The 23,307-nt window shown below is 40.2% G+C and overlaps 1 protein-coding gene across 2 annotated transcripts in view; it reads right to left on the reverse strand.

Annotated features, from left to right (window-relative positions):
- The window catches only part of LOC124616124 (kinesin-like protein KIN-7M, chloroplastic), a 276,601-nt gene that overhangs the window by 192,500 nt on the left and 60,794 nt on the right, over nucleotides 1–23,307 (reverse strand). For both annotated transcript variants that reach the window (XM_047144390.1, XM_047144391.1), the window contains one exon: nucleotides 9,832–10,184. In XM_047144390.1, coding sequence (XP_047000346.1) covers nucleotides 9,832–10,184 — 353 coding nt within the window. The remainder of the gene's footprint in view (nucleotides 1–9,831; nucleotides 10,185–23,307) is intronic.

Below are 23,307 nucleotides of genomic sequence, written 5' to 3' on the forward strand. Positions count from 1 at the left end.
GAAATGAAGTCCTCGTCGCTCTAAGTTGGCGAGCAGTTTGTCGTCAGACGGCAAAAGAAGGTCCCTGTGGAATATAATACCCTGGACCATATTTAAGCTCTTATGAGGCGTGACGGTAACGGAAACAACCCCCACCTTGTCACAAGCGAGTGATGCCCGTGACTAGGCAGAGGATGCTGTTTTTATCGAGACTGACCCTGACCGCATTTTGGACAAGCCCTCCACCTCCCCAAACTTGTCCTCTAAATGCTCTACAAAAAACTGAAGCTTCATCGAGACAAAGGAGTCCCAGTCAGCTCTCGTACATACGAGGTACCAGGGTGAATAAGGTTCACTGCCTTCCTTCGCCTGGCATTACTCCCATGGTGTGGCCACGGACGGAATTGATTTAGGATCATACTTCCTCGCCTTGTACTGAGACTTAGAACACTTAGAGACTGCTGGCGTTTGATCTCCAGCAAGTGATGACATGGTACGCTTCATCACACGTCATCTGCCCTGATTCCCACCCAATCCGACCAGAGGCCCTCCCCATGGTCACCACCCAACCGCAGCAAATGCCACATGGCAGGATGGCCATTGCCAGGAGTCCCCATGCCCCAGGGTGACGGGCATCTACTCCTTGGCATACGTGGGGCGTTAAAGGTGCAGGCATCAGCAGAGTGATCCCTATGTAGTCATGGGGCTACAACCAAAAGGGTATATGGCAGCCCCACCACAACAGACTGGCTATCATGCTGGATATGAGGTGTAAAGAATTCCATGGTCATCATTGGTGCAGAAAACGACACTGCATACTCGGTGGAGGAAACACACCCAGGAAGGTGTCCTCGCTCAAGAGGTGGATAATGAGCGAGACTGTAATACCACGATGAGAAAGGGAGCAAAAGATCTCAATACACAATTGGCTCGCTTGTCAGCAAAATTTTGAAAAATGAAAGTCAAACCCTACAGGGGACCATCACATAAAGGCCAAAAGGTGTGAGACTCCCTTTAGTCACCTCCTATGGCAGGCAGGAATACCTTGGGCCTATTCAGACCCCGGACCCACAGGGGCGGGGGGGAGGGGGGGGGCAGTATAGGTTCTGCCATTTACAGAGCTGGTGTAGATGGTGTATGACAGTGCATCAGGCAAGTCTGATTGGAGCCAAATTGCAGGGAAACTGGTTCAGAAGGAGCATAGGGTCTAACCAGGATATTGTGAAGATTGGAGAGGGAGGAGGGCGGAGGGCGGAGGGCGGAGGGGGGGGGGGGGGGGGCAGGAAGCTATTCTAGGTGGACTGAGTAAAATATCAGAAAGAATGGACCTCGTATCAGGGAACGACTTCAGGGAGTCCGAACCCTGTTCAAGTAACTGATTAATAATTCAAGACCAGGATAATACTGACAAGGAACCCATTGAGCACGATTTCACAAGTTCAATCTTTAGTAGGGCTACATTGGAATTGTTGTGTTAACAATGACAGGAAAAATATTAGCTGCTATTAATTCACCATGTGCATCAGGAGGGTGACAGAAAATGAGTGCCTGGGAGATGCAGAGATCAACCTTCTATGGGATCTATATATTACAATTCACACAATGGATATCAATGACATTTAAGAAAATTTTGAAAGAAACCATTAAGTTGCACCAAGAATACCGAATAAAAAATGGTGTGCCACAGTGATCACAAAGCTTCACACCATCAAGATCGAAGACGAACTCCTAGAGAGTTACAAACCAGGCAGGATGTTCAGCTAGGTATCCACCCTTAAAGAATGCATACAGAATTATATTGCTGTACCAGCGTGATAAGAACTGATGGAATTTGATGGCATGCAACTGAATGCAAAAGAGTGTCATGGGGCATACAATGAAACTGACTATCCTTTAAGGCACAGCTGCAGATAATGTAAAACGTTTTATAGGCAAAGGAAAAAACAAACATCCATACACTGAATTTGTCCAGTGGTTCCAGGTGGTATGAACTGCAATGTCACACACTTTTCAGGAGGGATAGTTTACTCTAAAGGAGAATGACTGACACGCAGACCAGAAATCAAGCAAAAGCAAGTTATTTTGACCAGCTATTTAACAAAAGCAGTGCTCATATCATACTTTTAGTTTTAGTTCTCTTATGGCCATTTTCCCACTCTTGCTTGCCACACATTATGCTGCCCCATCTTCAGAAATGCTAATATTTCATCTGCCACTCCTCTCTCAGCAAAATTCCTTTGGTTCCTTTCCGACGAACTGTCAACTATTGCTGTAGATATAATGTAATGTTTGCTTTGTTTATCAATGTAATTGTTCTGCTTTGTATCAACACCACTAGCACTGTAGCAGTGTTGTGAGTTACTTATCGACTAAGCAGTTCAACTATGTTCCTTAGCCTCAGACTATGCTTATCATTGGATAACTCCAGTCCCAACCCCTTTGCCGTTAGCAGCCAATATTTTGGTTGCATGGTAGAGAATATGTGGTGCGTCTAATGCCATAAACAGCATTGGCCTTTTGTGACCTCACACTCAAGGGGTTCCTTGTGAGTAACACAACACAAGGTGTACTCCTAAGTTGTTTTGTGGCGGTATTGGCAGTACCAGGATTGAATGGGATAGGTAAGGAAATCTGCTTTTGGGATAGGCTGGTGGGATAATTATATACAGTAAAAACTATGGCAAGAATGGGGTGTATTACTGTAAAGAACCTGCATCTGAACAAATGCGATGTTTGCCTCAAATTCCAAGGCTACACATGGCAGACAATATTTGACATGGTAAGGATGGCAATTGTCCAAATTGTTTTTTGTAAGTTTTATGTGGGCAGAAGTGCGTAGCTGACACTTGGTGAGGATAAGGTCAACAGTAAGGACAGTGGTACGTGACCTGGTGTAGAACCATCCGAAATTCAATTGGGAGAATGTATCTCGAGATTCCAAAAATTTCAACAGTTCAGCCTCACCATGAGCCTATATGGCAAAAATGTAATCAATGTATCTAAACCAAACAAGAGGCTGAAGGCTTATGGATCCTGGGAAAGCCCCTTCAAACTGTTAAGTAAAATATTGACTAAGGTGATCAGGAAGGGTGTTATAGGTTTGGAATCAGGTGGGCATTGGCTGCGGTAATATTCAGCATCAGACAGACCACGTAAATTGGTAATATTAGTATAGAGAATATGGAATGGGGGACAGAAATGAAAGAGGAAGCCGCCTTGTAGAATTTTGCACAGAGCACAACATAATCATAACTAACACTTGGTTTAAGAATCATGAAAGAAGGTTGTATACATGGAAGAACCCTGGAGATACTAAAAGGTATCAGATAGATTATATAATGGTAAGACAGAGATTTAGGAACCAGGTTTTAAATTGTAAGACATTTCCAGGGGCAGATGTGGACTCTGACCACAATCTATTGGTTATGACCTGTAGATTAAAACTGAAGAAACTGCAAAAAGGTGGGAATTTAAGGAGATGGGACCTGGATAAACTAAAAGAACCAGAGGTTGTACAGAGATTCAGGGAGAGCATAAGGGAGCAATTGACAGGAATGGGGGAAATAAATACAGTAGAAGAAGAATGGGTAGCTTTGAGGGATGAAGTAGTGAAGGCAGCAGAGGATCAAGTAGGTAAAAAGACGAGGGCTAGTAGAAATCCTTGGGTAACAGAAGAAATACTGAATTTAATTGATGAAAGGAGAAAATATAAAAATGCAGTAAGTGAAACAGGCAAAAAGGAATACAAACGTCTCAAAAATGAGATCGACAGGAAGTGCAAAATGGCTAAGCAGGGATGGCTAGAGGACAAATGTAAGGATGTAGAGGCCTATCTCACTAGGGGGTAAGATAGATACCGCCTACAGGAAAATTAAAGAGACCTTTGGAGATAAGAGAACGACTTGTATGAATATCAAGAGCTCAGATGGAAACCCAGTTCTAAGCAAAGAAGGGAAAGCAGAAAGGTGGAAGGAGTATATTGAGGGTCTATACAAAGGCGATGTACTTGAGGACAATGTTATGGAAATGGAAGAGGATGTAGATGAAGATGAAATGGGAGATATGATACTGCGTGAAGAGTTTGACAGAGCACTGAAAGACCTGAGTCAAAACAAGACCCCCGGAGTAGACAATATTCCATTGGAACTACTGACGGCCGTGGGAGAGCCAGTCCTGACAAAACTCTACCACCTGGTGAGCAAGATGTATGAAACAGGCGAAATACCCTCAGACTTCAAGAAGAATATAATAATTCCAATCCCAAAGAAAGCAGGTGTTGACAGATGTGAAAATTACTGAACTATCAGCTTAATAAGTCACAGCTGCAAAATACTAACACGAATTCTTTACAGACAAATGGAAAAACTAGTAGAAGCCAACCTCGGGGAAGATCAGTTTGGATTCTTCTTGAAGTCTGAGGGTATTTCGCCTGTTTCATACATCTTGCTCACCAGATGGTAGAGTTTTGTCAGGACTGGCTCTCCCACGGCCGTCAGTAGTTCCAATGGAATATTGTCTACTCCGGGGGCCTTGTTTCGACTCAGGTCTTTCAATGCTCTGTCAAACTCTTCACGCAGTATCATATCTCCCATTTCATCTTCATCTACATCCTCTTCCATTTCCGTAACATTGTCCTCAAGTACATCGCCTTTGTATAGACCCTCTATATACTCCGTCCACCTTTCTGCTTTCCCTTCTTTGCTTAGAACTGGGTTTCCATCTGAGCTCTTGAATTCATACAAGTCGTTCTCTTATCTCCAAAGGTCTCTTTAATTTTCCTGTAGGCGGTATCTATCTTACCCCTAGTGAGATAGGCCTCTACATCCTTACATTACAATTACAATTTGGAACACGTGAGGCAATACTGACCTTACGACTTATCTTAGAAGAAAGATTAAGGAAAGGCAAACCTACGTTTCTAGCATTTGTAGACTTAGAGAAAGCTTTCGACAATGTTAACTGGAATACTCTCTTTCAAATTCTGAAGGTGGCAGGTATAAAATACAGGGAGCGAAAGGCTATTTACAATTTGTACAGAAATCAGATGGCAGTTATAAGAGTCGAGGGGCATGAAAGGGAAGCAGTGGTTGGGAAAGGAGTGAGACAGGGTTGTAGCCTCTCCCCGATGTTGTTCAATCTGTATATTGAGCAAGCAGTAAAGGAAACAAAAGAAAAATTAGGAGTAGGTATTAAAATTCATGGAGAAGAAATAAAAACTTTGAGGTTCGCCGATGACATTGTAATTCTGTCAGAGACAGCAAAGGACTTGGAAGAGCAGTTGAATGGAATGGACAGTGTCTTGAAAGGAGGATATAAGATGAACATCAACAAAAGCAAAACGAGGATAATGGAATGTAGTCTAATTAAGTTGGGTGATGCTGAGGGAATTAGATTAGGAAATGAGGCACTTAAAGTAGTAAAGGAGTTTTGCTAGTTGGGGAGCAAAATAACTGATGATGGTCGAAGTAGAGAGGATATAAAATGTAGGCTGGCAATGGCAAGGAAAGCGTTTCTGAAGAAGAGAAATTTATTAACATCCAGTATTGATTTAAGTGTCAGGAAGTCATTTCTGAAAGTATTTGTATGGAGTGTAGCCACGCATGGAAGTGAAACATGGACGATAAATAGTTTGGACAAGAAGAGAATAGAAGCTTTCGAAATGTAGTGCTACAGAAGAATGCTGAAGATTAGATTGGTAGATCACATAACTAATGAGGAAGTATTGAATAGGATTGGGGAGAAGAGAAGTTTGTGGCACAACTTGACCAGAAGAAGGGATCGGTTGGTAGGACATGTTCTGAGGCATCAAGGGATCACCAATTTAGTATTGGAGGGCAGCGTGGAGGGTAAAAATCGTAGAGGGAGACCAAGAGATGAATACACTAAGCAGATTCAGAAGGATGTAGGTTGCAGTAGGTACTGGGAGATGAAAAAGCTTGCACAGGATAGAGTAGCATGGAGAGCTGCATCAAACCAGTCTCAGGACTGAAGACCACAACAACAACAGTATAGAGAGAGGTGGCATCAATGGTGACAAGCTACATGTGTGGTGAAAGCAGGACAGGCACAGATTTCAGACACATTAGGGAATGACTTCCATCTTTAATATAGGCTGGCATCTTTCATATAGGAGAGGAGTCTTTGTAATTTAAGTTTGCAGGTGTTGTCAACCAATGCAGACACACATTCAGTGGGTACTTTGAGGCTAGCAACTATGGGAAGGTTGGGTTTGTTGACCTTATGACGAAGGTAAAAAATGGGAGCGCATGATTTGGGCCTAGCAATAAGTTCTATGGACTGAAGTGTTAGTCCTTGTGAAGAGGAGGGATAGGATCTTTATGGCAGATGCTGTATGTAGTAATGCCAGAAAGCTGGCATAGGCCCTCACAAACATACTCCCATCTGTTAAGTACAACAGTGATAGATCCCTGATCTGCCAGGAGGATAAGGGAGTCAGCAGTTTTTAGGGAAAGAAGTGCCTGGAATTCTGCAGATGATAGATTAGGGTCATGTAATCATGACCTGAGAAATGGTGCTGGAGCAACACTGGAAGCTAGTAATTCTTGAAAAATTTAAAAGGGGTTATTTTGAGGTAGTGGTGGTGGATAAAGTTGAGATTATGGTCTGAACTCTTCAGGACAGGGTTCAATATTAGGTTTGTTGTTGTACGTATTTTGAGATTTGGTTGCAACGTGATACTTCCAGCTGACATTGTGTGTGAAGGAAAGTAGGACTTCAAGGAAAGCAGCATCTTTAACGGAAGTTTAGGACTGAAAACACTGTACTGTTGTGGCTGGTTCTTGTGATCATGAGTATCCAATGCTCTGGGAGATACTGATGAAGGCTGGGGGATGTTAAGAAGGTTGGCCAAACTCAATTTGTAGGAGAGGAATGGTGGTTGACAATGAGGCTGTTTAGGAAGCTTTAGTGGGACAGGGATGGGAGTATAACTGTTGAGACAGTTTAGGAGAAGACTTTTGAGGTGAAATCTGGCTGCTGTTGCAGTTTGAAGTTAGCTTGGAGCATGGTACCTCCAAGGAAACATAAGGGGCGCAGGTAACTGCAGGGTTTTATATAAGGAGTGTGCAAATTAAAAGGTATGAAACTTTGTAACAACCAAACCAGTTGAAATTTGCGTATACCGTTTTGAGATAATGTAGTAAGACATCTAGGGACACAGATGCAATGCTATCATCTCCACTTAACAAATTCAAAGCTGTGCCCTCAGGTAGTAAAGTTGAAGCTTACCGCCTTTTTTGAAGTTCGCGGTGTGAAACTCATCTAATTCCTCTAGCACATAAAAACCATTAACAGTGACATGTACCATGAGACACTCTGTAGCCTACACACGTCAATTAAGGGTAAATGGCCTGGGCTGCCCATGGAGGGAGTAATTCCACTCCATGATAATGTGCATCCATGTCTCCAAGATCACATAAAGTGTAATGGCAAAGTTCAAGTGTGAGCAGCTTGAGCATCCATCCTGCAGCATCACCCTGTGACTTTTTTATGTTTGGTCTGCAAAGAGAACCCATCTCGAAGGGAAGCACTTCAACTCTTGACGAAGAGCTAAAGGACACAATGGGGGACTGGTTCCTGTCACAACCACAGGGATTATGTGAACAGGGAATCCTTTGGCTCATGATACAGTGAGATAGTTTTGCTCAGACCCCTGGTGATTACTTTTAATTAAAGACTGCAATTATATCCACACTGTTGTTTTGTACCTTTTCTTTTGAACACACCTCATCAAAGAGAAATTTGATGGAGAGGAAATTGGCACTCAACGTTTATATGTCACAGATTAGTCAGGTGAGAGCCACATGTGAAATGACGCATACCTTGTACCAGCTGCTACATAAGCACTACTTGGCTTTCTACGTGTTATGATGTCCACTAAGTTATCAGTAAGGACAGATAGGCAGAGTTAGAGGATGATTTCTGGCAGGACATTATATCCTGTTGCAGAGCACACTCTCCCACATGACAGTTGTGACCTCTGTGCCTGTTTAACCATACATTCTCCCTCCAGACACCAGTTTCTCAGAACTTCGCATGTGGGAAGTGGCTTTACAATATGTGCTTGGTTCTTGCCACCCACATGGCCTAAATTTACATTAATTTCTGTGCTCTCAGTATTTCTTTTCAGTAACTATTGGTTTTCTTCACTCCCATCTACTTTCTGACCCATTTTTCTCTGGCCACTAATCTTTCTAACGTGTATAATGCACTTAGCTTTTTGTCATCCTTCGTTCTTTCATAATGTGTTTTCATTGATCTCCATCTTGTTTATTACTCTATTTTCCATGTTGCCAGGACTTCAAATTTTTTAAGTACAGGTACCAACAATCAGTCTTTTTTTCTCATTCCATCCATCAAATCTCCTCTGACCCATGGTTCTGTGTAACTCTTCCCATTTCCTAAACTTCAGTCATTTTCCTTCATCCCTCTTCCTTTCCTTTTGACCACTTCGGAAGAATGGGCCAATGACTCAAAGCTTTTGTGTTTTCTTCTAACACCACTTGAGTAAATTTTGTGTTTATCCATATTATATTTTTGAACCTTGAGTATTTTTGTTGATGTAACTTTCTACGTGTACTTTCATCAAGACAACATTTTCTGGATATTTAAATGCTTCGTGAGCCTTGCTGTAATGCTAATTCTTTTATTTGTATCTGCATTTGTTAAACATCAGGTATTTAAAGATTTGTATTAACAAAAATTAGGTTGTCATTGCCAATTTATGATACTGGTCAACACCCCACATTCTGGAAAATTAATATAAAATAACCCCCCCATGTATCAGTACATAATTTTAATGTCAAAAAGGTTAATATCACAGGGCAGTAACTGCTGATGTCATAGAAGCAGAATTGTGTGTCAGTTTGGAAGACACTGGGGATCCAGTATCAAGAGTTTGAAAAAGTTGTTGAAGATAAAACTTGGAAGCCGAGTTAGGAAAATAGCAGTCTATTTAGCATAGAGTATGAGTTGGTAGTAAACTGAAGAAAGACAAAAGTAACTGATGAGAAGCAGAAATAAGATTAGTAATAAGCTCAACAACAGAGTTGGCAGCACCGTAGCAAACAAGAGGAAATCTGCTACCCTGGTAGCAAAGTAAGACATGATGAACACAAGAAAAAGATTAGCACAAGCACAGATCATTCCTCGCTAAATGGCATCTAGTATTCAAAATAGTCCTTAATTGAAAAATAAAATTCTGAGAATCTTCTGGAGCACACAGTTGTACAGAAGTGAATTATGAACTGGGGGAAAACTGAGAAAGAAGAGTATAGAAGCATTTGAAATGTGCTGTTCCAAAAAGACACAAAGTTATGTGGGCTGATATCAGAAATGAGGTTCTCTGGTAAATCTGCAAGAAAGGGATATGTAGAAAACACTGCCTATAAGAAGGGACAGACTTCAGAGAATAACTTCCGTGGAGCTAGGAGGAGACACAGAGCAAAAACTGCATAGGAAGACAGAGACTGGAATACACGTAACAAATAACGAAGAATATTAGGTGTAAGTGCTACTCTGATATGAATAGGTTGCCACAGGAGAGAGAGTCATAAGGCCTACATATCAAATTAGCAACAAACGGGTAGAACATTGGGGATTCCCAGTTGTCTGGTGACAAACCCTAAGACAATCATCCTACAATTTGAAATCAGTAAATTAAGCAAAAAATAAATACATAAATAAATAAAAATAAAAAATTAACATTTTAATTGTTGTTAATAGCCTCTGCTGCCCATTAACAGAAATAATAATTATGAGGAAAAAAAAGAAAAAGGAAAAAAGAAATTCAGAGAGCCACCAGTTCTGAACAGAAACAGGTAGTGAACTGACCTCAGAGTGCAATTCGTCTCTTCAACTGAGGTAGGCGTAACATTACAGATGATGGCTGTCAGAGCATTTCCTCCCAGAGCTGGCTCCAGTATGCGTGTCAGCTTACTATCTCGAAAACTGATGTGTTTTTTCCCGTCGCTCAGCTGTGATATCACTTGACTTAAAGTGAATAATGAAAGATTGATATGGCAGCCTTCACGAAAGCGATCACTGCCAAATTTACTGCCTGTCTGGTCTGACCGTTCTGAGCCTGCGAGATCAACCATATTAAGATGTGAAACTTTTATAACATCATCATCTTGATCTTCATTACAGTCCCCTTGGCCTCCCTTTGCTTCACGGCTCTCAACTACCTGAAATACACAAATGTCATTTAAAATTCAGAATTCAAGTAAGTTCAAAGTGAAAGAAATGTATTATTCAAAAATAAATAAGGAATTAGTTTTGATGGTTAGTCGTGTGCATAGATTTAAACTTCTATATATTCAAAATAATATATAAATATCTCTGTCATGCAGAGTTTTTGTTAGATATTTATTTGTTGCACTGTTAACCATGAGTTTTAATTACCGCCAACTTTTGTGTGTTCAACTCCTTTGTAAGTTATTGCAAGCAATGGAGTTTGTTCAGGCACAAATTTTGTAGACCCTCAAACTATCTTATACTGAGATTTTATTAAGTTCCAGCAATTTTAGCTGTCCTCCAATAGAAAATTAATATGTTAACTATATGATTCTTCCACAAATTAACTACTACTTTATTATTTAAGTGGAGAATCTTAGTTTTATTCCCAAGATAATTTGACAACTGCTAGTGCTTATAGCCAAATTGGTTTAAATAAAAATAATTTAGAGTAAATATCCATAATTTGAGCATCAGTACAAACACATGTAGACAAAATTTGGAGTGAGTGAAGCAATGTACCTCATCCAAGAGCATTTATATTCTTCCTTTCAGGAAACATTTTATGTTTTCTAAAAATATGATATTTCATGTTATTCACGACTACAGTTTTCATCTTCCTGAATATTCTACTTCTACTGGACATTATTCCCAAAATTCAGGTACATAGTTTTGTGGCTCTAATTTTTCCGATTACAATAACGCCCACTTGCACTGGCACAATAGTCTACTAATTGTTCTTTCCAGAAAATTCCTTATTTTAGGTGGGAATTGTGAATGCTCTAGGCAGCATACACAGTATAGTCCATATACCTTTGTCAATTTTCTATTTATGCATTCCAAATTACTACTGCTTGTAATTCCACAACCGTTAATTTAGCCCTTCTCATGATAAATCAAAATATAATTACAGATCTGAATTATAATTTTGTAAGAACTTCTACAAACAATTGTACATGACAATACATAAGTCAGTCACTACACAGTAATCAACAGATGAGTGCTCAATGTCAAAGTAGGCACCCAGCAAACAACTCAATAGCTTCTATGAGTAAATGATTTTGTAAACTACTGTGGAGCTGCTGAACAGTAGCGGTTATATTGTAATCATCAAGTAAGCCATCATTAGCTATCCACATATGAACAATTCCATTTTGTCACCAACCAGTAAATCAACCACAGGCATAAAAAAGTGAAATTTTCAATTTCAATTATTCTGTTAATGTTATTCAGCCCATTGGTAATGAAAAATTGAACTACTTTTATGTGCAATGTGTATAAAAATGGATCTATCAGCATGTATTTTCATCAGAACTGCACAGAAAAAGTGTGAAAGAAATATGTTACCTTTGTCAAGTCCTTTATGGTGGAATGTGGTGAATATGCTATATAAACTATAATATTCATGTTGATCATCACAATACGTGTTTCAAAACTGTGGAACTAATGCATTGTTGCATTTTGCCAAATTACAGGAAGATATCAGGCAACAGAATAGCAGCTACCGAGACCGAGCAAACACAAGTTGGTCACTTTACACAAACTACTATGAACTAAAATTTCGCCACTTTTTATCCAAATCCATGTCATGTGGTAGATCTACCACAAGCAGATTTGCATTCTAGTGTTTTACTTAAAAACACATGATACACACAGCTAGCACTACTGTCTGTGTACAATAGTTTCATTGTTATGATACTGAGAAAGTCCAGTCAGTCTACTTTAGTCCAAAAGACTTAGGTGACCCATTACAGAAAATTGCTCAACTGTATGGGATCCATACCAAATACAAATGAGGTCAGTACAAACATTTTGTTTGTCTTTGGTCCACAAGATTCATGGAAATGCTAAAAATTCTCACGTGTTAGATGCCCAATGATAGATACCAACTATCTCACGAAAGCCTATTTAGAAAGCTTATAGAACCAGTATCAGTCAAGGCATATACTACAGTCCCCTACATGTCTTACTAATATCACCAAGGTTAAACTAATTACCACTTACACAGAGATATTGAAGCAATCATTTTGTCCATGCTCAATACCTGAATGTAATGGGAAGGAACCCTGAATACATGGAACAATAGAGTAATCTGCCATGTACTTCACAACAATTTGCAAAATATGGATACAAATGTATTGTGTTCGAGAAACTGCTTAAACAATGAGCAGTGCTTTTAACAAGGCATTTCTAGAGGGGCCTAGTCACGCTGATCACAGTTCAAATTTCAGGACATACAGTGATTGTCACTGCTTGAAACACAAACCACCTCGATATCATCCCCTGGCACACGTCGTTTTGGCAGTGACTCAGTGAGGTTTGTTTTATCATCATTGTACCATACCAGCGATGAGCGAGCAACAAGGCTGCAACATAAACATTCTGTAAGATAAGTTTGACAGTCCAATATTGCTTTGTGTGTGCTAACATTACTCTGGAACACAAACCATTCTTACTCCTGTTGGCTTCTACCAGCCATTCCATCCTTATGTTGATGTTTCATGTTAGTATTTCACAACCAAGCCTTATTAAACTGATGGTTCAGTAATACTTTAGTCAGTACTTGCCTTCCATTTGTGTGTACTACATTCATACCGAAATTTGACGGTGTTTCATGTGTCTCCTATGTCCTGCATACCAGATGGAACAGTATTGCCATAGATGGTTCTCCCAAGCGCCTTAATAAATTCAGATGAATGTCTCCACTCCAGGTACCTGGTTTTCACAAGTCTTCCAGAGCTCTGTCAAATTCTTGCATTAGTGTTCCTCTAATCTTATTATCCCTCTGTCTCTTTCTGTAAGAACATTATCAAGTTTCTTTCCTTGATACAGCCCATCTATATATTCCTCTTGCCTTTCAGCCTTCCATCTTAGTATACTGTAGGCTCATCAACTGAGATCTGTATGTTTCTAAAGCTGATCCCTTTTCTTGAAATAGTTCTTCAATTTCCTCAACATGGTATCTATCTTTCCCATGGATGTGTGCTTTAACAGTTTGTATTTGTCCTCCAGTTATTCTTGCTTTGCCATTCTGCAATTTGTCCATCTCCTTTTATAGACATTTGTATTCCCTTATGTTTAATTTGTTGCTTGTCCTTTCCTCAGATATATTTAAAATGTCATGTGTTACTCAAGGACTTCTATGGCTCTTGCAAGGACTTCTATGTATCTAGTTTATTAGCCTAGTCGTTCCTCTTCTTCCTTCACCAAATCATCTCTCAAACTTACTAATTCATCTATAATATTTCCACAACCTACTGCTGTTGGGCAATGTCTGTCTCTGGTTGTTTGATCTCATCCAAGTCCCATCTCCTTAATTTTCAACTTCCTGCAATTTCCTTCATTTCAGTCTACAACTATCTGACAAATCCAGTAGGTCAGGGTATTTATTTTGCTCATTTTTCATTAAAAACAAAATCTTGTATATATTGCTGTAGTATACTCCATGCGAAATTATACTGGACTGTTTCTCTATGCTGGTTGCAGCTGCTTTATGTATCTACAATGTAATTCTGTAAACATCTTTAGGGCAATGTCGCTTCATAACTACACTCCTGGAAATTGAAATAAGAACACCGTGAATTCGTTGTCCCAGGAAGGGGAAACTTTATTGACACATTCCTGGGGTCAGATACATCACATGATCACACTGACAGAACCACAGGCACATAGACACAGGCAACAGAGCATGCACAATGTCGGCACTAGTACAGTGTATATCCACCTTTCGCAGCAATGCAGGCTGCTATTCTCCCATCGTAGAGATGCTGGATGTAGTCCTGTGGAACGGCTTGCCATGCCATTTCCACCTGGCGCCTCAGTTGGACCAGCGTTCGTGCTGGACGTGCAGACCGCGTGAGACGACGCTTCATCCAGTCCCAAACATGCTCAATGGGGGACAGATCCGGAGATCTTGCTGGCCAGGGTAGTTGACTTACACCTTCTAGAGCACGTTGGGTGGCACGGGATACATGCGGACGTGCATTGTCCTGTTGGAACAGCAAGTTCCCTTGCCGGTCTAGGAATGGTAGAACGATGGGTTCGATGACGGTTTGGATGTACCGTGCACTATTCAGTGTCCCCTCGACGATCACCAGTGGTGTACGGCCAGTGTAGGAGATCGCTCCCCACACCATGATGCCGGGTGTTGGCCCTGTGTGCCTCGGTCGTATGCAGTCCTGATTGTGGCGCTCACCTGCACGGCGCCAAACACGCATACGACCATCATTGGCACCAAGGCAGAAGCGACTCTCATCGCTGAAGACGACACGTCTCCATTCGTCCCTCCATTCACGCCTGTCGCGACACCACTGGAGGCGGGCTGCACGATGTTGGGGCGTGAGCGGAAGACGGCCTAACGGTGTGCGGGACCGTAGCCCAGCTTCATGGAGACGGTTGCGAATGGTCCTCGCCGATACCCCAGGAGCAACAGTGTCCCTAATTTGCTGGGAAGTGGCGGTGCGGTCCCCTACGGCACTGCGTAGGATCCTAGGGTCTTGGCGTGCATCCGTGCGTCGCTGCGGTCCGGTCCCAGGTCGACGGGCACGTGCACCTTCCGCCGACCACTGGCGACAACATCGATGTACTGTGGAGACCTCACGCCCCACGTGTTGAGCAATTCGGCGGTACGTTCACCCGGCCTCCTGCATGCCCACTATACGCCCTCGCTCAAAGTCCGTCAACTGCACATACGGTTCACGCCCACGCTGTCGCGGCATGCTACCAGTGTTAAAGACTGCGATGGAGCTCCGTATGCCACGGCAAACTGGCTGACACTGACGGCGGCGGTGCACAAATGCTGCGCAGCTAGCGCCATTCGACGGCCAACACCGCGGTTCCTGGTGTGTCCGCTGTGCCGTGCGTGTGATCATTGCTTGTACAGCCCTCTCGCAGTGTCCGGAGCAAGTATGGTGGGTCTGACACACCGGTGTCATTGTGTTCTTTTTTCCATTTCCAGGAGTGTATATAGATGTCTATTGTTTTCACCTACAGCTGTTTACACTTCGCAGGTGAAAACTGTCAAAAGCACTGTTAGGTGTCAAAAATTTCCTCAGTTGACTCAACTGTAGTGGTGTCTTAGCAGTAAAGAATAAATGTATCAAAATTTCATACATGATGCAACATTTTATCACGCATCTCAGTGTTTATGACGTCATAGCTCCTGAACTATGATAGGCAGTTGTTTCTTACTCTCAAAGCAATGGTAGCCCGACAGTGAGGGATATGAATTCCAAGTTTGGTTGAAATTGGTCCAGTGGTTTAACAGGTGTGGAACACGAACACGCATGAACACACACAAACACTTATTATATGTATGGATTCATAATTAGAGACTAAAAAATCATTTTATTTTACAGAAGATTTTGGCAATATTTTTATAGATTTTGTTGTTATTTACTGCCAGGTTGCTTCTCTTTCTGGTTATTTATTTTTGTCCTAATTAATCATTTTTTCAGTCTTGCGTTGAAATGAAACTATATGTGTCATTTACATTATATTTATTACACTATGCGCACCACATTTATTTACATTACACTGGCTTGGAAAAAAAGGGGAAGCAGCATACATTATTTTTTATACTTAAAGGAAAGTAACACCAATACTTTACAGACAAATGGAAAACTAGTAGAAGCTGATCTCGGAAAAGATCAGTTTGGATTCCGTAGAAATGTTGGAACACGTGACGCAATACTGACCCTATGACTTATCTTAGAAGATAGATTAAGGAAAGGCAAACCTACATTTCTAGCATTTGTAGACTTAGAGAAGGCTTTTTACAATGTTTACTAGAATACTCTCTTTCAAATTCTGAAGGTGCACGGGTCAAATACAGGGAGCGAAAGGCTATTTACAATTTGTACAGAAACCAAATGGCAGTGATAAGAGTTGAGGGACATGAAAGGGAAGCAGTGGTTGAGAAGGGAGTGAGACAGGGTTGTAGCCTATCTCCAATGTTATTCAATCTTTAAATTGAGCGAGCAGTACAGGGAACAAAAGAAACATTTGGAGTACAAATTAAAATCCAAGAAGGATAAATAAAAACTTCGAGGTTTGCTGACGACGCTAATTCTGTAAGAGACAGCTAAGGACCTGGAAGAGCAGTTTAACGGAATGGACAGTGTCGTGAAAGGAGGATATATGATGAATATCAACAAAAGCAAAATGAGGATAACGGAATGTAGTCAAATTAAATCAGGTGATGCTGAGGAAATTAGATTAGGAAATGAGACACTTAAAGTAGTAAAGGAGTTTTGCTATTTGTGAAGCAAAATAAATGATGATGGTCGAAGTAGAGGGGTATAAACTGTACACTGGCAATGGCAAGGAAAGCATTTCTTAAGAAGAGAAATTTATTAATACTGAGTATAAATTTAAGTTTCAGGAAGTCATTTCTGAAAGTATTTGTATGGAGTGTAGCCATGTATGGAAATGAAACATGGATGATAAATAGTTTAGACAAGGAAAGAATCAAAGCATTCGAAATGTGGTGCTACAGAAGAATGCTGAAGATTAGATGGGTAGATCACATAACTAATGAGAAGGTATTGACTAGAATTGGGGAGAAGAGAAGTTTGTGGCACAACTTGACTAGAAGAAGGGATCGGTTGGTAGGACATGTTATGAGGCATCAAGGGCTCACCAATTAAGTATTGGAGGGAAGCGCAGAGCGTAAAAATCATAGAGGGAGACCAAGAGATGAATGCACTAAACAGATTCAGAAGGATGTACGGTGCGCTAGTTACTCGGAGATGAAGAAGCTTGCACAGGATAGAGTAGCATGGAGACCTGCATCAAACCAGTCCCTGGACTGAAGACCACATCAACAACAACAACACTTTAAGGTAAGTAAGTTTTCAGCCAAACACATTGGACAGGATTATCATGATTTGTAAATTATATTCCAAGAGACAGTGCTGCCAATGTAACATTACACTTTAGTTAGTATTATCTCCTCACTGACTTCTTCATTAATACTGAGTCCGAACAGCCTTCAAAGCCATTACTGCAAATTTCTGACTATCAACTCCTGTTGCCTACAGGCATGTGACCATGTGAACTTTTCCTAATTGCATGGACATACACTTTCCAGCAAAATTCTGAAGAGATTTATCCCCCTTCTGAGTATCTGCACTACTGAGACTAGACATTTCAGGTACATACTGCAAGATCCTTACCATGTCTAAGTTAATGAAGTTTAAGCTTAATGTCCTTAAGCTCAAGCATTGATCTCAGGCTTTGAAAACTGATTGATTTGTTTGGATCTGGCTATGAGAGTTGACAATCTTGTCTGAAGATATGACCCTAGTGCACTTCAAGCACTCTAACTTTTGCAAGAAATACTTGCCCTGATCTTTTTAAAAATATTTGTTTCCAGAAGTAAAAATTCCTTTGCCCACAAGACTGAAACGTTCTTCAAGGTGTTTTAACTTTGAATTAAGTTCATTTGAAGAGAGGTATCTCAAAATCTTTAGGAAAGCAAGTCATTAATTAATATCACTGTCCTGTTCTTTAATGAATGTGGCCTCCACAACAATGCAGTTCATTTCATAACCCAGCAGCGATATGACATACTTCAGCCTGCGTAGGCAGCTTCCGGATATTATCACTGTGGAAGAGTTCAATTATTTCCTCAAAATATTCTGCCATAAAAGTGGCTGTGGATAGCCACAAGTTCCAGCTTATTAACACTGGAAAAAGCCTTTGCACCTCTGTTTCCTTTCAGAGACTGCAAATACAAATGTTTGTTCTTCCTGTTTTCTTGAAAAGTACTCTTTGAATTGATTATTGTGATGGTAAACCTATAAGGTTCTTTTGAGAAACATCAACAATCAGATTCAGTTTGTGTGTCCAGCACTGAATATGGTTACATTACCAGCTACGATTATTCTCAAGGAGATAAATTTTTTTATGTATCCACTGTCGCTCACTGTGTTGAAATAATTCCTTCATCTAGGGCTGTAAGCATGATTGACAGCTACAGTTCTGTACCTGCAACTTTTGTACCATTTTTGGTAACTCAGCACCTTTACTCTCCTTCTCGTTCAAGGTATGCCAAGGTACAGCTTTGCTTCCCACTGTTCTATCTGTATATTACTCTCTGACATTTACCATTCCCATTGTATTCATGCTGCATAGTAGTTGTTTTTCAAGAGTCCAAATTTGAACTTCGAAGTATTTTGTGTATGTTCAATATGTGACATTTATTTGTTTGAGGTCACATCCTGTGCTGCAATTGGCTGACAAGCAAACCCAGCAGTCGCAATGTTGATTTAAGTGCTGGCAAAAATAACATGCTGTACCTGGTGGTTTTATATTAACATTTTATATTAGCATATTACAAAATTTGTCTGTATACACTATAATATCTAGTATACATTAACAATACAAGATGGAATATTATCATCTCTGTAGATAAACAGTACATATCGAAGGTTGATCTTGTTTTGTCAAACTCTAGTGTCTTTATTTTTTTAGCATTGAAAAGAGTTTGGGCAGATAGGAATTGTTTCATTCATTATCTAATAATAACCATTCAAGTGAAGAAATCAGTGTACAAAATTATTATTGCTCAACGGTACCTTTTACTGTAGACAAGGTGAAAGACTTTAGCAATTCTTCGAGGCTGTTAAAGGAGGTAAGTGAAAACTGATTAATCCCTGGCTGGCTTGGACTGTATCGAAATGTGTGCTTGTGCAGTAAGTATAAATTAAGCGAGTATAATTCTAAGCATTTTTCAAGAGTACGCAGTCTTTAAGTTACTGAGATCATGATCAAAACACAAAAGGAATAATAGTTTTCTCTGAGTCAGCTCGTCAGATAAGTCTTCTGCCTCCTGCGCATCAATCTAGAGCGAGACAAGTATTTGTTTTCTTTTTTTTCCCCCGAGATCATGAAACTACCTATAGTCCAGAAATACAGCACTACAAAATAATCCATTCATACATCTCTTGCTCCTGTAAAACCCTTTTGTGACTAACAATTCCATCGAGAATCATCTTCAAATTGTGGGTGTATCTGATTTTTAGAATTATTAAATTATTTTTTCTGTCACTAAGCAGTCAACAATTTTCCTATCCCAATCAGTAAACATAAGTCACACAGTCACACAGAAGGAGATTTTACATAACATGATGCCTCATTCATTACTGCTTCCTCATTATTGTACTGTATTTCTTAAGAGCCCCAAAAATTGTACAACCCCACAGCATTGAGTTAGCTGTGTTAAGAACACCTGTGCCTGCAACCAAAAGTTTCTGCTTGTTCCATGCTTGAATAGTTCACGACGACACAGTGCAAACACAAGAAATCTTCTGTCAGCGGCCTCATTGAGTGACGAAGACATTTTTCCCTGTTACCTGTTCCTTTACATCAGATTTTTGTCATTGTCATATTAAAGGCACAATAGTCTCCTTCATTGATTTTACACACGGGATGTTAGCAGAACCATACTAAAGAAATATGTATTACTTTCTTAAATGTTAAGTTTTAATTTTTAATAGCATTAGGTTCAAACTATATTTTTACTGCTAAGAAAATGCTGCTCACTTTTGATGAAGTCATTCATCCAATGCCAAAAAAACTTCATTTTCCTGTTTGTGGAGTGGAATGCTGGCTTTAAGAATGTTACCACAGTCCTTTAGGCCAGGTATCACAGTCACTTTTCTTCTTTCTTGCTACTTCAAAGCTTCTACTAATTAAAGACTGTCACTTTACTGGCAAAGAGGACTGCTTCATTATGCTGCCCTTATGCTTTCCACACTTAATGTGTTTCAAAGTAATGTCTTTATACTTTGATAAAATTCTGCTATTGCAGTACTTTCAAACCAATGACTTATCAGGAGCATAAGGCCTTCAGTTCACATTCCCATGACCTGTTGTCAGCAGTCACTGCAGGCATAAGCATTTTTAACAGTTGGGGATCGATTTAGCACATATTTGTCACCCTGTTTAGAATACAATGAAGAGCGCCACAATTTGTCCTCACTCAAGATTTTGCAAGAATTTCAGAGTAAACATAAATAGAGCTGCATTATTGCTTGTTATACGGTAAATGTCTGTGTAAACAGCTACATGGAGGGGGGGGGGGGGGGGGGGGGAATTTCAGCAAGACAAAATGTGACTGTATAGATTTTTCTCCGAATGCTACAACTCTTTCAGTGACTTTTGGAAACAATTATTATGGTGGCATTAAATAATATTTTCAAAATTTAGTATGCACTACGAGCTGAGTTCCTAGTCTGACAAATACAGAACTTGCCATGCTTTTACCCATCTGACAAATGCTGAAATGTTTCGTCTCCTCAAAATTTAAATCATGTAAAATTTATTTACATGTCTAATAAGGGTACTTTTATAACAAAAGTATGCATCTGCAATAATGGAACACAGCACCCAACTGTGACTACCCCAAGTACTGTGCACAACATTGTTTAATCACAAAGGTTAGCAATGATTTGATACAAAACACCTCTGGTCTGATTTCTTAAGGCAGGAAATGAACTGTTCCTTTAAATTAGTTTAAAGGCCACAATCAGCCCTGATGAAGTCCATACTTAATTTCAAAATTAAATAGCTATCAGCTACCAATGGAATCCACACGTTACAATTCGAGACCAGGGGAATTTGCTATTTTCTATCACATTTCTTCAAAAATCACCAATTTCACATTTTTCACTGCGTTATTGTTTAAATGAAATTTTTCTGTCCCTATTCGTAGCTAATAAGCTATTATCGGAGTCCACGTCTGCTCCTGGAAGTATCTTTGCAGTTTAGAACTTTGTTTACGAATCCATCTTCCCATCAAATAATCTGCCTGAAATCATCTGGTGGCATCAGGCCACTTCTCTATGTGCAGCCACCTTTCATGATTCTTACAGTGTTAGCAGATTTTCTGAAACTAGTAGCTTCATAATTACATTTCATTATTTTATGTTTATTTAGTTACATTTTTTTTATTTTTGATGTTTCTAAAAAAAAAATTCTTTTCAACTACAGACCCGCATAAAAAACAACGGAGATGATCATGAAAACTATTAGCAAGTTATTAAATTGTGATCCAGGCAAAATTTTATCAGACACCATCGCCTTTCATTCCTTTCCTATGGTCTCTGTTCCATTTTTCTTTCTCTCATTTTTCTTCAGTGAAAATTCTAGGAATTCTCGATTTTTAATTTCCTTCAACACATTGAATGATATTTTTGTATTTATCATACAATTCATCTAATTTATTCCTCTGCAGAGCTTATAATGTAGCAGACCAAGATACAAGATAATGAAGTGACTATTAATGCTTTTATGATCCACATTCGGTTTTGTTCTTTAATATGGTATCTTTTTTGTCTGATTATATATGCCAGTTACTTGTAAGGAGATCACAGTTGATCACCACCACCACCACCACCACCACCACCACCACCACCACCACCACCAGTAATAATAAATGATAATTAATTGAAATCCTCAGCTGCCGACAGGTGTTGTTGATATACCTCAATGGGGACAGCTGAAAATGTGTGCCCCGACTGGGACTCAAACCCGGGATCTCCTGCTTACATGGCAGACACACTATCCATCTGAGTCACTGAGGACACACACAAATAGCGCTGAGGGTTTCAATTAATTATCATTTATTCTAGAGAAGCTGCATGGTCATCAATGGTATCTGTTCTTTCGATAACAGTTACTATCTTCGCCAATAATAATAATAATAATAATAATAATAATAATTGATAGAGCAATTAGATGAAAAGGAGCAGAAATTACAAGCATTGGCCAAACGACTTAGAAGATACAAAAAAAGTGAAAATAGAAGGAAACAAAACCAAACATTCAACACAAACCAAAAGAAATTTTACCAGACAATAGATAACACACACATTAAAATAGACAATCCACCAAACATAACAGACATGGAACACTTCTGGGGCAACATATGGTCAAACCCGGTACAACATAACAGGCATGCACGGCGGATACAAAGGCATGCACGGTGGATACAAGCAGAAACAGATATGTACAAGATGATACCACAAATGCCTGAAGTGATAATTTTGCAACATGAAGTCACCCAAGCAATTAATTCTACTCACAATTGGAAAGCCGCTGGAAAAGATAAGATAGCAAATTTCTGGCTAAAGAAATTCACCTCAACACATTCACATCTAACTAAATTATTTAACAATATAATAGAGGGAAACATTCCACGTGGGAAAAAATATATATAAAAACAAAGATGAGGTGACTTACCGAACGAAAGAGCTGGCAGGTCGATAGACACACAAACAAACACAAACATACACACAAAATTCTAGCTTTCGCAACCAACGGTTGCCTCATCAGGAAAGAGGGAAGGAGAGGGAAAGAAGAAAGGATGTGGGTTTTAAGGGAGAGGGTAAGCAGTCATTCCAATCCCGGGAGCGGAAAGACTTACCTTGGGGGGAAAAAAGGACAGGTATACACTCGCGCGCGCACACACACACACACACACACACACACACACACACACACACACACACACACACACACACACACATACAGACACAAGCAGACATATTTAAAGACAAAGAGTTTGGGCAGAGATGTCAGTCGAGGCGGAAGTGTAGAGGCAAAGAAGTTGTTGAAAGACAGGTGAGGTATGAGTGGCGGCAACTTGAAATTAGCGGAGATTGAGGCCTGGGGGATAACGAGAAGAGAGGATATACTGAAGGGCAAATTCCCATCTCCGGAGTTCGGATAGGTTGGTGTTGGTGGGAAGTATCCAGATAACCCGGACGGTTTAACACTGTGCCAAGATGTGCTGGCTGTGCACCAAGGCATGTTTAGCCACAGGGTGATCCTCATTACCAACAAACACTGTCTGCCTGTGTCCATTCATGCGAATGGACAGTTTGTTGCTGGTCATTACCACATAGAATGCATCACAGTGTAGGCAGGTCAGTTGGTAAATCACGTGGGTGCTTTCACACGTGGCTCTGCCTTTGATCGTGTACACCTTCCGAGTTACAGGACTGGAGTAGGTGGTGGTGGGAGGGTGCATGGGACAGGTTTTGCACCGTGGGCGGTTACAAGCATAGG

Source organism: Schistocerca americana, chromosome 5, assembly GCF_021461395.2.
Source record: "Schistocerca americana isolate TAMUIC-IGC-003095 chromosome 5, iqSchAmer2.1, whole genome shotgun sequence".
Classification (NCBI taxonomy): Eukaryota; Metazoa; Arthropoda; class Insecta; order Orthoptera; family Acrididae; genus Schistocerca; species Schistocerca americana.